The sequence below is a fragment of the Macaca fascicularis genome, chromosome 9 (genome assembly GCF_037993035.2).
Source record: "Macaca fascicularis isolate 582-1 chromosome 9, T2T-MFA8v1.1".
NCBI classification, from domain to species: domain Eukaryota; kingdom Metazoa; phylum Chordata; class Mammalia; order Primates; family Cercopithecidae; genus Macaca; species Macaca fascicularis.
The window spans coordinates 72,600,850-72,616,039 of NC_088383.1; the positions used below are offsets into that span (position 1 = coordinate 72,600,850).

At 51.8% G+C, this 15,190-nt stretch overlaps 1 protein-coding gene across 50 annotated transcripts in view; it reads left to right on the forward strand.

Moving 5' to 3' along the window:
- Positions 1-15,190, forward strand: part of CAMK2G (calcium/calmodulin dependent protein kinase II gamma) — a 62,866-nt gene that overhangs the window by 25,179 nt on the left and 22,497 nt on the right. For 29 of the 50 annotated variants that reach the window (XR_012417798.1, XR_012417802.1, XR_012417800.1 and 26 more), the window contains 8 exons: positions 131-233; positions 982-1,065; positions 1,519-1,613; positions 2,257-2,379; positions 7,079-7,162; positions 7,409-7,451; positions 10,022-10,084; positions 12,111-12,154. Coding sequence is in view for 39 of the 50 variants with exons in the window: in XM_005565462.4 (XP_005565519.1) it covers positions 131-233; positions 982-1,065; positions 1,519-1,613; positions 2,257-2,379; positions 7,079-7,162; positions 7,409-7,451; positions 10,022-10,084; positions 12,111-12,154 (639 nt within the window). In the remaining 11 variants the exon portion in view is untranslated. The remainder of the gene's footprint in view (positions 1-130; positions 234-981; positions 1,066-1,518; positions 1,614-2,256; positions 2,380-7,078; positions 7,163-7,408; positions 7,452-10,021; positions 10,085-12,110; positions 12,155-15,190) is intronic. The other 21 variants (XR_012417805.1, XR_012417808.1, XR_012417801.1 and 18 more) reach the window with 1 other exon arrangement.

Genomic DNA, 15,190 nt, shown 5'->3' on the forward strand with positions numbered 1-15,190 from the left:
CCCTCCTTGCCTTTGCTTATGAAGTGTTGGCGCCACCTGGTGCCAGATAGTGGTACTGCGTAGGTCCCAACTAGGCTCCCTCTGGGCTGCAGGGTGGGTGCTCACAAGGTTCTCTCTGTTCCTTCTGCAGCCTGAGAACCTGCTGCTGGCGAGTAAATGCAAGGGTGCCGCTGTCAAGCTGGCTGATTTTGGCCTAGCCATCGAAGTACAGGGAGAGCAGCAGGCTTGGTTTGGTAAGGGTAACCCTGTCTTCCCAGAATGCAGCCCCCGCCCTTCCTCCTCTTCCTGATCGGCCTTCCTCTATTAGAACTAGAAGCCAAGGCTGGGCGCGGTGGCTCAAGCCTGTAATCCCAGCACTTTGGGAGGCCGAGATGGGCAGATCACGAGGTCAGGAGATCGAGACCATCCTGGCTAACACGGTGAAACCCGTCTCTACTAAAAAAATATAAAAAACTAGCCGGGCGAGGTGGCGGGCACCTGTAGTCCCAGCTACTCGGGAAGCTGAGGCAGGAGAATGGCGTAAACCCGGGAGGCGGAGCTTGCAGTGAGCTGAGATCTGGCCACTGCACTCCAGCCTGGGCGACAGAGCAAGACTCCGTCTCAAAAAAAAAAAAAAAAAACGAACTAGAAGCCAGACCCTTAATGGTCCTGGCCTCCTCAGAGACTGGCAGAGGGTGGGAGGGTGCAGAGATCTCTCTTGGCCCTACATGACTCATTACAGCAAGTCTAGCTGTTGTCAGCACTGCTTTCTTGCTGCCTCTGGGAAGGAGCTGGAGTTCCTGGTAGGCATACGGCTTTGTCCTCTGGTTCAGACTCCAGGCATTACAAGAAGCCCAGCCTGTCAGCTCTTGCTGCCCATGTGCTGAGTGCTTATGTAGCAAAAGCAGCAGGAATGAGAAGGGACTTGGGGGAAATGATTGGTGTGGATTTAACGAGAGAGAAAGTGGGTTCAGTATGCCTCTGCCCTCTCTTCTGCTACAGGTTTTGCTGGAACCCCAGGTTACTTGTCCCCTGAGGTCTTGAGGAAAGATCCCTATGGAAAACCTGTGGATATCTGGGCCTGCGGTAAGCCCATTCCACGCTCTCAGCTTTTCGCTGTTAAGGGCCCTTAACTTCCGATGATGGCAAGAAAGAGGCATCGCTATTCCTTGCGGGTCACACATACATGCCTGGTGTATGTGAAGTTACAGTGTTTGCTCTAGTGCCCCTGGGATGGCCGTTCCCATCACACTCTCCTCCCTGAGTGCTTCTGGGATGACATTGTATCCTTCTTGGAGAGGGATTTGCCCACGCCCTACAGGATGGGTTGTGCCTAAAGAAATCCCTGGTGTGACTTGGTGACGTGAAGTGTGAGGCATAGCAGGAGGGGCTGGTAGCATAGCATTATTGGCTGGCATCCACTTCTGTCTCTGGTATGGCCCCTGCCTTTCTAGGTGGCTCTGAGCCCTGCATGGCTTTTCTTGGTTCCTCAGGGAAGTAGGCGACTGACCCCCATGACCTGTGTGTTCTGTCTCGTAGGGGTCATCCTGTATATCCTCCTGGTGGGCTATCCTCCCTTCTGGGATGAGGATCAGCACAAGCTGTATCAGCAGATCAAGGCTGGAGCCTATGATGTAAGGACCAGAGAGCCGGGCAGCCAGGCCAGGAAGGGCAGATGTCCTGCTCCTCGGGCTTTGTCCAAGGGAGCAGGCTTGTTTAGTGTGTCATGTGATACAGGGGGTGTCAGGGGACTTTGAGGACCCAGGGATGGGCATCCAGGGCCCAATTCTTGCCACCCTATGTCCCAGGGAGCAACTTTCTTTTGCACAGCCTTCTTTGTAACTAAAGCTGAGGAGCCCACTGAAGTCCTTTGATCTTTACTTGCAAAGAATGGAGCAGCCTCATTGGTGTGCTATGTAACACAGGGACAAAAGGCCTGGAGACTCCCTTCACTGCAGTGGCACCTTGGACACATCGCTGAGCCTCCATTCCCTCCTAAGTAGAGAGCTGGGCTTAAACCAGAGAATGTTGGAGTCCCCTTCCTGCTCTGATCTGATATTCTGGTGTTCTAACCATGAGTGTTCTGTCTGTCTTTCCCAGTCTTTAAGTTGACACGGGTTCTGGGATAGCCCCAGGGCTTCTCCAACTCTGCTGGTCACAGCTTTAGGTACCACAGAGTATCCCAATTACAGGAGTTGAGTTGAAGACAGAGCCAATGTTTCAGGGTGTGAAGCTCACCAATATCATATTCCTCTTCTCCCTGTTCCTGCTCTTTAGTTCCCATCACCAGAATGGGACACGGTAACTCCTGAAGCCAAGAACTTGATCAACCAGATGCTGACCATAAACCCAGCAAAGCGCATCACGGCTGACCAGGCTCTCAAGCACCCGTGGGTCTGTGTAAGTATCTTTGCCAGTGGCCAAGGAGCTCAGGGGTGTCAGCCCTCCATGTGCCCTCGGTACCACCTCCTCCCTCTTACCAGCAGAGATTCATTCTGGGCCCCAAGCAAGAACTGAGCAGGCGGGCAGAAGACTGTTGAGGGCCAGGGTCAATAAATGTCACCAGGGAGACTCGGGAGGCTGATGGGGGCTGGCGGGCCGCTACTCCTCTCTCCCCTACTCATGGCTGTCAGACTGGGATTGGTTCTGTTCTTAGATGAGGGATCAGGTTGACCCTTGCAGACTCCAGGTAGCTGGTGATAGAAAGCAGCTAGCAAAACCCAAAGTGAATTCCCAAGCTGGGGTTCATACTCAGATCTCAACTCCAATGGAACAGGGACCAAGACCCAACAAATCAACAGAAGGGGTCTCTGAGTCATTAAAAGCATAGAAGGTGAGGCATAAAGCTTCTGTGCTGAAGTCCTAGGAGAGTCGCCTAAGGCTATCAGTTTGGGGCGACATACTCTGTTTTCATACACAATTCTTTCAAGCTGAAATGTCTACTTTCAAAAAAGAGGATTTGGTAAGTTAGGCATCTTGACAACCACGAGGCATTATTTATCTGTCCATTCTGTGTTTATTGAATACCTCTTTGGTGCTGGTCACCGTCTGGGTGCTGGAGATACAAAGATGAATGAGGCATGGTCCCTGCCCCCAAAGATCATCTAGGGAGACAGGCACTCAAACAGGCAATCATGTTACAATGTGACAAGTAAGTACAAGAATCTAGTGAGGGGCCGGGCGCGGTGGCTCAAGCCTGTAATCCCAGCACTTTGGGAGGCCGAGACGGGTGGATCACAAGGTCAGGAGATCGAGACCATCCTGGCTAACACAGTGAAACCCCGTCTCTACTAAAAAATACAAAAAACTAGCCGGGCGAGCTGGCGGGCGCCTGTGGTCCCAGCTACTCGGGAGGCTGAGGCAGGAGAATGGCGTGAACCCGGGAGGCGGAGCTTGCAGTGAGCTGAGATCAGGCCACTGCACTCCAGCCTGGGCGACAGAGCGAGACTCCGTCTCAAAAAAAAAAAAAAAAAAAAAGAATCTAGTGAGAGTACAGGAGCTCCTACTGTTCCTAGTGGGTAGTGGGGTTACTGAAGGCTGCATGGAGGAGGTGACACCCCTGTCCTGGTTCTTGGCAAATTACGAGGTCCTCAGAACGTTAACCTGCAGGGTTTAGCACGGTAAGAGGTTATGGGAAACTGTGGTGAGTTAAAGGAATGTTGAGTTGTTTGGTTGTCGATGAGGCTGCAAATATCAGAATGCAAGAGAATGAGGCAAAAGATTCCCTGACATACAAGTTTCTGCTTAAGGAGTTTGGATTTTATTCTGGAAACATAGGGAATCATTTAAGGGTTTTAAAGAAGGAACAAAATTTGCATTTAAGAACACTTTGAAAGTTGTATAAAAAATGAATTGCCAGGCACGGTGGCACGTGCCTATAGTCTCAGCTACTGGGGAAGCTGAGGCAGGAGGATCATAAGCCCAGGAGTTTGAGGCTGCAATGAGCTATGATTGCACCTGTGAATAGTGTTTGTACTCCAGCCTGGGAAAGATGGTCAGACCCCACCTCTTTAAACAAAAACAAGGGAATTGAAAATTTTTGAAAGAAAAGGGCTGGAGACAGAGAGCTCAGGAGGCTTTTTCAATAGTCATAATAGTCTAAGCAAGACCAGGTGAGGTCCCAGCGGAGGGTAAGGATAGGGGAAGGTGCAGTGTGTTGAGATTCAAGAGATATTTGAGAGAACCTAAAGGATTTCATTCTCTCCAGTTGGATTTGGGGGAGCAAAGAAGAGAGAGGGATCTGTGGGAACGGCCAGGTTTCAAGTTGGTCCCTGAGCAGAGAGTTGTACCCTCATTGGCCCAGAAGATAACCAGAGGAGGAGCTTGTTTGTGAGACAAGATGATGGTTTTCATTTTGTGCCTACTGAGTATGGTGTCTGGCAACCTCCAGCCAGACACATCCAGTGGGTGGTTAGAAATATGGTCCTAGAGATTAGAAAAGAAGCTAAAAATTGGAAATCCAGGTTGTAGTCATTTCTGTGCAGTTGGTAGTGAGGCTGTAGAAATAGCCTCTTCCTATGCTATAGATGGGCCTGTGCCTATGCTGGTTGAGTTCTTAACGGTGAGCTTGTATTGCTGTAGTAGAGACGAGACGGCCACAACACACCAGCATTTAAATGACAGGGAGAGTTAGGGGGCCCAGCAAAGGACAATGAGAGTGAGACCTTCCAGAAGACCCAGAAACTAAGAAACAGGGGGTCTCAGTAAGGGAACGTCAGGAATCAGATGCAGAAGAGTCCCTGATTAAGTTGGGGAAGAATCCCCTGGCTCTGACCATTAGATGCCATTGTTTCATCATTTCACTGAGACAGTGGAGAGAAAGATGGAAGCCTGTTTTCAGTGAGACAAAGAGGGAGTGAAGGTGAGGAGGGGCATGGGGAGCTAGGCAGTGAGGTGGGAAATAAATGGTGCTACTTCGATTAGGATGGGCTGGGGGAGCTTTTAATGTAAGGCTCACACCTGTAATCCCAGCACTTTGGGAGGCCAAGACGGGCAGATCACTTGAGGCCAGGAGTTCGAGACCAGCCTGGCCAACATAGTGAAACCCCATCTCTATGAAAAATATAAAAAATTAGCTGGGTATGTTGGTACACACCTATAATCCCAGCTACTTGGGAGGCTGAGGCATGAGAATCACTAGAACCCAGGAGGTGGAGGTTGCAATGAGCCAAGATCATGACACTGCACTCCAGCCTGGGTGACAGAGGGAGACTCTGCCTCTTAAAAAAAAAATTCTTTTTAAAGATTATATTGGCAAGGCATGGTGGCTCACACCTGTAGTCCCCGGCACTTTGGGAAGCCAAGGTGGGTAGATCACTTGAGCCCAGGAGTTTGAGACCAGCCTGGGCAACATGGCAAAACCCCATCTCTACAAAAAAATTTTTAAAATTAGCTACTTGGGAGGCTGAGATGAGAGAATCACCTGAGCCTAGAGAGTTGCAGGCTGCAATAAGCCATGACTGTGCTACCGCACCCTAGCCTGGGCAACAGAGTGAGATGCTGTTTCAAAAAAAAATTTTTTTTTTAATTTAAGGAGAGGCTTAACTATAATTTATAGAGAAGAATCTAGTCCAAAGGAAAAGAGTTGAAGATCCTGGCTAATTGGGGAAGCAAAGGTTTGGGTAGCAGAAAAAGAGAGGGAGCTCCTGAGCCAAGGGCAGGGGGTCCACCCCAGGCATGAGGCATGATCCCCCTGAGACTCCTGTTAGGGTGGAGGCAGGTGAAAATCACTTTCTGAGTGGGAGTCTGAGCTGAAAGGGGTTCTTGCTGATGATCTCTCATTTTGCTTTTGGAGAAATTTACACCAAGGAGGAGGCAAAATGAGAGACTTGGGGAAGGTAGAGAAGGTGGGGAGAGTTGCCTCCGGACCTGGAAAGAGTGGGCCAAGGGTGAGGGAAAGGATCACGAGGAGGCCCCGTGGTGGTGTGGGTACCTGGCTGCAGGTGCCAGGATTTGTTTTTCTGACAGGCTGGTGAAGACAGCAACAGCAAGGGGAGAGGGCAAGCAACCTGAAACAGGCACCCAAGAATGGGGGAAGTATTCTGTTCTGGGGTCATTTTTGCAGGCCCTACCCTCTACAGTCCTGTGTATCTTGAGCCCCTGAGGACATCACTATATTCTGAAATTACATAATAATTGATGCTGGTATTGACAACTGAGTCATCGAGGAAATGTAGACTATGTCCCATGGACTCTGTTTAAGGAGGCCAGGAAGTTAGCAGTAAATTCATTGAAGACAAATTTCCATCCAAAAAAGGCCGGGCACGGTGGCTTACACCTGTAATCCCAGCACTCTGGGAGGCCGAAGTGAGCGAGCGGATCACTTGAGGTCAGGAGTTCAAGACCACCAGCCTGGCCAACATGGCCAACCCCATCTCTACTAAAAATGCAAAAATTAGCTGGGTGTGGTAGGATGTGCCTGTAATCCCAGCTACTCAGAAGGCCAAGACAGGAGAACCTGGGAGGCGGAGGCTACGGCGAGCCGAGATCACATCACTGCACTCCAGCCTGAATGACAAAGTGAGACTCCGTTGGAAAAAAAAAAAAAAAAAAATTCCATCCAGAATGATGAAAAGAATTGATGCTTCAAGGTGACGATCCTTAGCTTCTGGGATCACGGCTTCATTCAGGACCTTGCTGGGTGTGTGTTGAGAGGGGCTCTTGGAAGGAAGGAACGTCCTCTGTAGAGAGCAGGAACCCTGCCGTTCTCTCGCTGCTGAGCATCTGGAACGCAGTAGGTGCTCAGTAAGCAGCTGCCTAAGGAGTAACTGAATGAGGATCACAGCCCCCAGGGTACTCTTCTGTTCCATAGCACTCTTCTGTTCCATAGCCTCCGTTTCCCAAGGAAGAATAGGACGTGCTCTCAGCAGCCCGTCTAGCATCAGTTACGGCGTTCTCACGTTCATGTTGTCCTTTGTAACCTTGAGTTTGGGGTAGTGCTTTTATTCTAAAAGTGTTATCTGTGACCCCATTTCATCTTCAGAGCAACTCTGGGGTGGCTGAGTGCATGACCCTGTCCTGGACATGGTGTTGGTACCAGGACTGTGGGAGGGGCAGAGGATCTGGGCTGGGGCTCACAGCCTGTCTGTTTGGTTTCTAGCAACGATCCACGGTGGCATCCATGATGCATCGTCAGGAGACTGTGGAGTGTTTGCGCAAGTTCAACGCCCGGAGAAAACTGAAGGTGAGTGTCATTTCTGGGCTGCCAGCCTCCTTGACATCATGCCTTGCACAAGTGTGGCTCCTGCCCCATTACAGAAGGAAGCTCCCCTCCTGGCTGGAGCTGGGCTCTGAAGGTTGTACATGTCACAGGGGAGGGGGCCCAGAGGCCTGATGTCTTCAGGCTCTATCCTGGACCTGCCTTTGCCTAAGACCAGCCTGCCCTTTTCTAGGGTCTCAGTGAATTCACAGGACCTTCCTCTTTCCCCAGGGTGCCATCCTCACAACCATGCTTGTCTCCAGGAACTTCTCAGGTATGTTTTCCCAGCTGTGCACTTTGATTATGCCGAGGTGAGTGGGTCAGGAATGGGCTGTTGCCATCCCAGGCACCGCTGGGTTTCCTCGGCGTCCTGGGCCACACCTTGACCAGGGCGAGTGAGGATCCTGTTTTGAGGGGCTGCTGCTGCTGCTGCTGCTGAGTCCTGCTCCTGAGATTCAGGGGCTGGACTCACATTTGTGAATTCTATTTTCTAGAACTTCCCAAGGAGTAGCCTGCCCACCTTGCTATGTACCTTGTTTCTCTGGATTCTTATTTAACTCTCTGAAGACTCTCAGCACTTTACAGATTGTAGCCACTCTAGGATCTTGGAGAATGTGCTGGGGGAAGAAAAGAGAGATGAGGTACAGCGAGTCTTCTCAACTGCCAAATTGCCACCATTCATTTGCCTGCTGGGACGATCTCTTACTTCATTTTGCCCAAGTGGAGATGACTAATAGAAATTATTCCAGATGTTTAAACCTTTTGCGGCGACTTGTGCTTAAAATATTCCCTATGATGCTAGCTATAAAAGTGAAGAAATAAAGACCAGCAGGAGAGAGGGAAGGGAACTTGCTTAAATTTGCATGAAGAATTGGGAGAGGTGGGACCAATAATTTGTAAATCACACTTGACATTTCTTTTTAAGATGCAAGACACTCCACTCCCCTCTTGCCCCCACCCTTACCCCAGCCCCTATTATTGTTTGCCTTCAATTGGGAAGCACAGTGGCTTTTTTGTGAGGAATAGATTAATGTCGAGACTGAAGACAGAGAGGGCTCTGCCCAGCTTGCCATCTCCCCCGGTCCTCCCTCCCTCTAATCCCTTGCCTCACTGTTTTGGTTCAAGACACCCCTTCTCCTTCCCATAATAAGACTCCCTCCCTTGCTTCCCCTCTGCACCACCATGGAAAGGGGGTTGTGTGGGAGCCTAAACCACCACTCAGTGGGAGCCGCTTCTGAGTATCCGTCCTGATGGGCTCACCTGCACTGGCTCCAGGTAACCCCAAGGGCCTTGGCTGTGAGGATGCTGCAGGCAGGGAGGCCTAGGGCTTGGTGGTGTAGCCTGAGAGCCATGGAGCTCTGGAAGGCCAGGGCTGGATAGTAAGCCCGGGCTGGTGGTACCCTGCCTCAGGCCTCCTTTGACACTGGTTTGGGGCTTGATCTTGTGTCGTGGGTATCCACGACGGGCATACTGTGGTCTGGATCCACCTCTCGCAGATGGGAACGGGGAAGCGTGGCTGGCTGCCTCCGGTGGAGTTGCAACTGTAGTCCCACGCCCTGCTTCTTGTGCTTTAATGACGCAGCTTCTACTTTTTGGGTCTACGAGCCTTTCCAGAGGACATTTAAAGGCATTTCTGTGCTGCCCCTAGAGCGAAGCTCTGTCCTCTCTCCCCTCTAAGTTGAAGAAATGTGAAGTCAGAATGCTGCTTTTCTTTTAGCCCGGCCAGTCAATAGCAAGGGCCCTGTCTTGTGGCCCCGGGCCTCCATGTCAGCCTCCCCCTCCATTTCAGGAAACTGGCATCCTGGTTTCAGGAAATCGAGTGTTAGGACAAAGCATTTTATTCATCCCTATAGCGCCTCGTGTTCTTATTGGCCAGACCTAGACTGGCCTTTGAGCTCACTTTGCCTTGGGTCAGAGGAGACAAACAATGCCGCAAGCATTCCAGGATGTCCTCTTCTGCCCTGACTCTGGGACAGGTGAGGACAGAGTCTGTCCGGAAGCTTCTGCAGAAAGAGGTGTCTATGGATGCAATCAAGAAGGAAGGGCACCGATATATTTCCCTAGGGCTGTTTTTTGAGTTGACCCCCAATAGGAGATGTGGCTCAGCCTGGACTCTAGCAGTTTGGCTAACAGCGAATCGGGGCCTCCAGAGTGTATTGCTTCAGCAGCCTTTGTTTTCTTTCTGGGGCTTATCTCTTGGGTACCTTCTCCCTCAGCACACTGCGACACACAGACTGAAAATGCTGCCTCTCCCGGTTACCTCCCTTAAGACAGGGACCTGTGTCTCTGAGGGGCTGGGGGGCATGGAGCTGGGGCCCGCCAGTAAACTTAGTTGCACAAGGGCCACAGACCCTCCCTGGGTCTCACACACCAGTCCCTCTAGTGTGTGGGATGTAGAGAGGGGAGAGGGCTGCTCTGCGCCCCCGGCTCACTCATTGTGGGCTCATTTAGCTTCTAAAGAGGGAAGGACTAAAAGGGAGGGCTTTTCATGACAGCCTTAAGCTAGGGCCGGGCTACCTGAGAAGGGGCACCTGCCTCTCACCGGCTCAAGCACTTCACCATGGACCCTCCCCTGAGGGGGTCATGAGACAGGCACTGCTGCCCTCTCCATCTGGTGGGGATGCAGTGTTCCCTATGCCCTGGCCCAGCCCGGTCCTCCCAGGCTCCCAGACTGCTGCAGGGCTGGCTGTGCCTGCCTCCTCGGCCTGCCCTCGGCGCTCTGCTCCCCCAGCTCGGCTGGCTTGGCCACGCCGCCTGGGCTGCACCTTGCGCTGGGGCATGCTCGCTGCTGACGGCCCTGTGGCTTTGCGGGGCTCTGTGCACTGAGAGACTGTATCCCCTCAGTTGGCAGGCAGAGCTCCGCCCCCGCCTCGCCTGCCGCGAGCGCCGCCGGCCTGGCCGGGCAAGGTACGTGGCATGAGTCCTCCCCGACCGCCTGCCTCGGCCCCCTGCCACCCCACCAGGAGGGCCAGCATGCCAGGCCCACTCACCAGGGAGGCGAGTCCCATGCTTGCGGGCTGAGATGGGCATGCCGGATGGACTACCTAACTTGGCATCTGCAAGCGCATTGTTGTTACGGAGCCCCCTAACCAGCCATGCATGCTGGGCGCTTGCCAATTCAGGGGGCAGTAGCCTGGGGGCGTGGAGCCGGGCAGCGGGAAACTTGCCAAGAGCCCGACGCCCTGGGAGGGTCGCAGCCGACAGTGGGCCCTCAGAGACAGTGCTGGGCATTGCCCTGAGCTGCCTGGTGCTAGGACTAGACTTCCACAGCACTGTTTAAGACCCCACGGAGGAGCTGCGCCCCTCAAAATTGTGAAGTCTGGCGCTTTCAGGCCTCCAGGTCTGAAAGGCTCCAGAGTGCAGAAGCCTCAGAGCCAGCTGTTCCTGGGTTCAGATCCTAGCCTTGCCACACCCTGAGTGAGTCACATCAGCTCTCCCAGCCTTAGTGTCCTCACCTCCCCAACGGGGATGATAAATTACATGGTGGTTCTTAAGATCACCCTGTCGAAGGCTCTCAGCCCTGCCTGTGCAGTACAGCTGTTACCTGGGAGCTCATAAGAAGTCTTAATGCCAGGAGCCCACCCCAGACAATAAAATCAGAGCCTTGGGGATAGGATAGGTTATATGCTTTTTTAAGCTCCCAGGTGATCCTAATGGGCAACCAGTGTTGAGAGCTGGCTGGTGAATGGAAAGCACTTAGACAGTGGTAGGTCAGGCACAGGAGTCAACACATTTAAAAAACAACATTCAAACCCAGCACAACATAAGATCAAAGACCTTTTTCTGGAGCCAGAATTCTTGTAATGGGAGGACCCCTAGTCTCACTGGAGAGAGACGGAACACAGCTTGGGGAGGAATGGCTACCCAAAGGGCAGGAGGGTGGCAGCAATAGTGACAACGATGGTGGACACTTACTGAGTACTTGCTATATGCCAGGTACTCTGCTAAGTGATTTTCATGCATAATCCCACTAGATTCCCACCACTGTTCTGTGATGTCGACCCTACTTTATCCCATTTTATAGATAAAGAAATTGAGGCTCAGAGAGGTTAAGTAACTCACCAAAGGTCACACAGCTGGCAAGTGGTGGAACCAAGATAAAAACCCAAGGCAGGCAGTGCAGGTGGATCAGACAGTTGGGCTGATTCCATCTCCCTGTGCCTCCCAGACTCTCCTTCCCACTGTCTGCTGCCTTCGTTTGGCCTTTTGTGGCCAGCTGGTATCACCAGCCTTCTGGCACAGAGCTCATCAGCCTGGAGCGTCACCCCATGCCTGGCTAGAATCTGTTTGACAGCTCATTATTCTGCCCAGTCCTTCCTGCTCACGGGTCCAGAGAATGGACACTGGGGAAAAGGGTGGCAGCTAGGACCCAGTGAACCTGGTGAGGACCTGCCCAGTGAAGGCTTCAACCCCCTGGCAAAACCCTCCTGTAGGTGGTCCTGGTTTCTGTATCTGTGTCTGTCTGTCCTCTGGTCTCCTGTGTGAACTGTGACACTCTGCTTCTTGAGAACACTCAGGAGATGTCTTGCATCCTTGCAGTTTGGCCATCCAGAGAACTGCCATGGCACCTAGGGATGGAGCCCTCACCCTTTCACCCTGGCACTCTGCTTCCAGGCCTGGGTGGAAGCTGTCTAAGGCAGAGTCCCCAGTGTCCCAGGCAGCTCCAGTACTGAGCATGGTTTCTCCTCTAAGTGCCGTGCATCCATGCCTTCTTTCCTGCAGAGAAGATCCTGAGGTGCCACCCTGAGGGCTCTGACGCCACTTGAGATCGCCTTCTTGCCAAGAGGCTATAGGAAGTGCCTCTTTCGGGGGTTTCGGGAGATCCTTGGCCCCCTTGTCAGACACAGCACTCTCTTGTGGATCTGGCTGCCGGACTTCAGGTGGGGGAGAGGGTACAGTGCAGGAGACTTGATTTTCCTCTTTGTTTTCACAGCTGCCAAAAGCCTATTGAACAAGAAGTCGGACGGCGGTGTCAAGGTAAGTGTCTCCAGCCTCTGAACAGACTGACCTCTTTATCCCCGCAGTCACTATGGGAATTCTTGGCACCTGGTTCCGCCTTTCCCAGGGAATCTTCCTATCCTTGCTAGTCTGCTTTAAACCAGATGCCTTTGTGCTCAGAACAGAAGGTTTCGCTGGCCTGAGAGGGAAGTAGGGAGGTATTTTTCCTGGCCCTAGCTGGATGGGAATGACTCAGGGGAAGTGATCCAAATCATAGTTTATACCAGAGCTGAATCCGGAACCTGACTTCCACACGGATGCTTCATCTCCAGGGCTTGACTCTGGGTTTTTTAGGTCATTTGGTTATCTTTCTTTTTTTCCTTTTTATCACAAACCCTTTTAATCAAGTGAAAGCCAAGTTTGACTGAGTGATTTAGGCAGGGTATGGGACTTGGAACCTGAAACCACTCTCCTTTTGGTCTTTTTCCTTCTCTCTACAACACTTTCAGATCCCACTGAGTGCCAGAGCCTCGAGCTTTCTTGATGCATAGGCTCCTCAGGAAAAGGCAAGGGCCATGGTGGATCACGGCTTGTTCCCACTGGGTGAGGGAGCTTTTCCCATGGGACTGGGGCAAGAGGAGGGACCTGGGACTCACCAGGAGCCCTGCTGGGAATGGCTGCTTGGCCAAGGTAGAGGAGAGGTGGCTGGGGCTACCCACAGGGCCCAAGACATTCTGTAGATGCTTTGGGGACAGAAAGGATCCTGGGGCTAGGGCATTGGGTAGGAGCTCATGCTGTCTTGAAGCCTCCCAACTTACACTCTAGACTAGATTTTCACTGGACCTTTTCCCAAGATCTTGCGTCCACAGCTGAGATACACACACGCGCCCCGTTCCCTCCCCACTCCCTCCTCTTTCCCTTATTCTCTGCATGCCTGCTTCTCTGTCCTTCCACTCCTTGCAGGAGAGCTTGGGCTCCGCGCACACCCTCTGACATGGAGCTGGGGGCATCGTGCAATCCCCAAGCTCTGCCCCTGAGCTAGATGGATGGAGCCAGGTGAGGAAAAGGGGCAGGTTTAGTTGGAGAGAGTGTTTAATAAGTACCTGTCCGTCAGAGGTCCATGCAGCATTCTGTTCTGAGGGGTACATAACAGAGGTGTAAGAGCGGGTGTGGCTTTCAGTCGCCATAGGAAGGGGGCCGTGCCCTGGAGTCAGCTGAGCGCTGCTAGTGGACCCACGTGAGATGGTTTAGTCCAGGAAGCTCATAGGAGAGAGCTTACTGGAGAAAGCTGCAGGGACATAGGTGAGACTCACTTTGCAGTTTTACTTTCTGCTATATGTTTTCTTTAAATTAAGAATATGTGCCAGGCTTCGTGGCTCACTCCGGTAATCCCAGCACTTTGGGAGGCCAAGGCAGGTGGATCACCTGAGGTCAAGAGTTCAAGACCAGCCTGGCCAACCTGGTGAAACTCCGTCTCTACAAAAATACAATAATTAGCCAGTCATAATGGCCAGTGCCTATAATCCCAGCTACTCGGGAGGCTGAGGCAGGAGAATGGCTTGAACCCGGGAGGCGGAGGTTGTAGTGAGCCAAGGTTGTGCCATTGCACTCCAGCCTGGGCAACAGAGCAAGACTCCATCTGAAAATAAAGAAAAGAGAAAAGAAAAGAACATGCCATTTCTATAACTTAAAAACAACAAATTATATGTGTGTGGGTTCTCCTATACATATTGATGTTCTCTGCCCAATGAGAACACAGGGTGTGTGGTAGAGGGATGTCAAAAATATGGTTGGATCAGTCTTATCAGGCAGAATTGGAAGTTTCTGTGTCAGACCATGGGAAATACCGTAGGCTATGGAGGAGGGAAGCTATGGTGAGAGTGCTGATAGAAATGATTTGGCAAGCCGGGTGCGGTGGCTTCACTCCTGTAATCCCAGCATTTTGGGATGCTGAGGCAAGAGGATTGTTTGAGTCCAGGAGTTCGAGACCAGCCTAGGCCAAACCTTGTCTGTGGGGGAAAAAAAAAAATTAACTGGGCATAGTGATGTGTACCTGTAGTCACAGCTACTTGGGAGGCTGAGGTGAGAGAATTGCCTAAGCCCAGGGAATTTGAGCCTGCAGTGAGCCAAGATCAAGCTACTCCACTCTCCAGCCTGGGTGACAGAGTGAAACCCTGTCTCAAAAAATAAACAACCAAAAAAAAGATACCTGCCATGCCCCTGGGAGTTGGGAAGGCAAAACTTAATCTACCTTTTAAAGTGTTCACAGTGGGAGAGACACAAGGCAGCTACTGGTTCTCTGCAGTCTGCTAAGGTCTCAGGGAGGTGTGCACCCGGCAGGTGCTGGGGGAGCAGACAGATAAACATCCAAACCAGGACAGGAATCTTCCGGAAGGAGACAGCCCAGGAATTGAGCTTGAGGGAGTAGCTGGATTTTGCTGGGTTAAGGAGCAAACAGGAGGGGAGGGATAGTCCAGGCAGAGGGAAGAGTGCATGTGAAGATACACGAGGTTGAAACAGCATGATGATTCTGGGAACTTCAGTATCTTCTTTATGGCTGAAGGGAAGAGCAATTGCGTAAAATGAGACCTGAAATAAAGCAGTGACTGCTGAGGTGGAGGGGAGAGGATGGATACAGGCACCATTACAGAACAAGTTTCCAGCCAACCTTTCTAGATCACTACTGGTCTCAAAGATGAAGGTCATGTGCAGCCATGTAAGATTAGCCCAAGGAGCCAGCTCAAACCATGCACATCCAGGGCCCAGCTTGGAATTCATATTCTGGAGGCCTTGGCTGGGAGGCAGAATCTGTGAATTTTAACAACACTTTCATGCATCCAAAGCACATGAAGGTTTGAGAGTCTGGTAAAGGCAAAATTTCGGGGTTATGTCTTAAGAAAGGGCTGGAACAAGAGTCGGCAAAGAAACGGAGGCAGGACAGAGAGGTAGGGGAAAAACAGACGTGTAGCAGCAGCAGCAGCAGCTCTTCCAGGAACCATGAGGATGAGGGCTGGGCAGACACATCATTAGGTAAAGGCTCTAAATGAGGACATGTGTGGGGAACCTAGCCCTGCA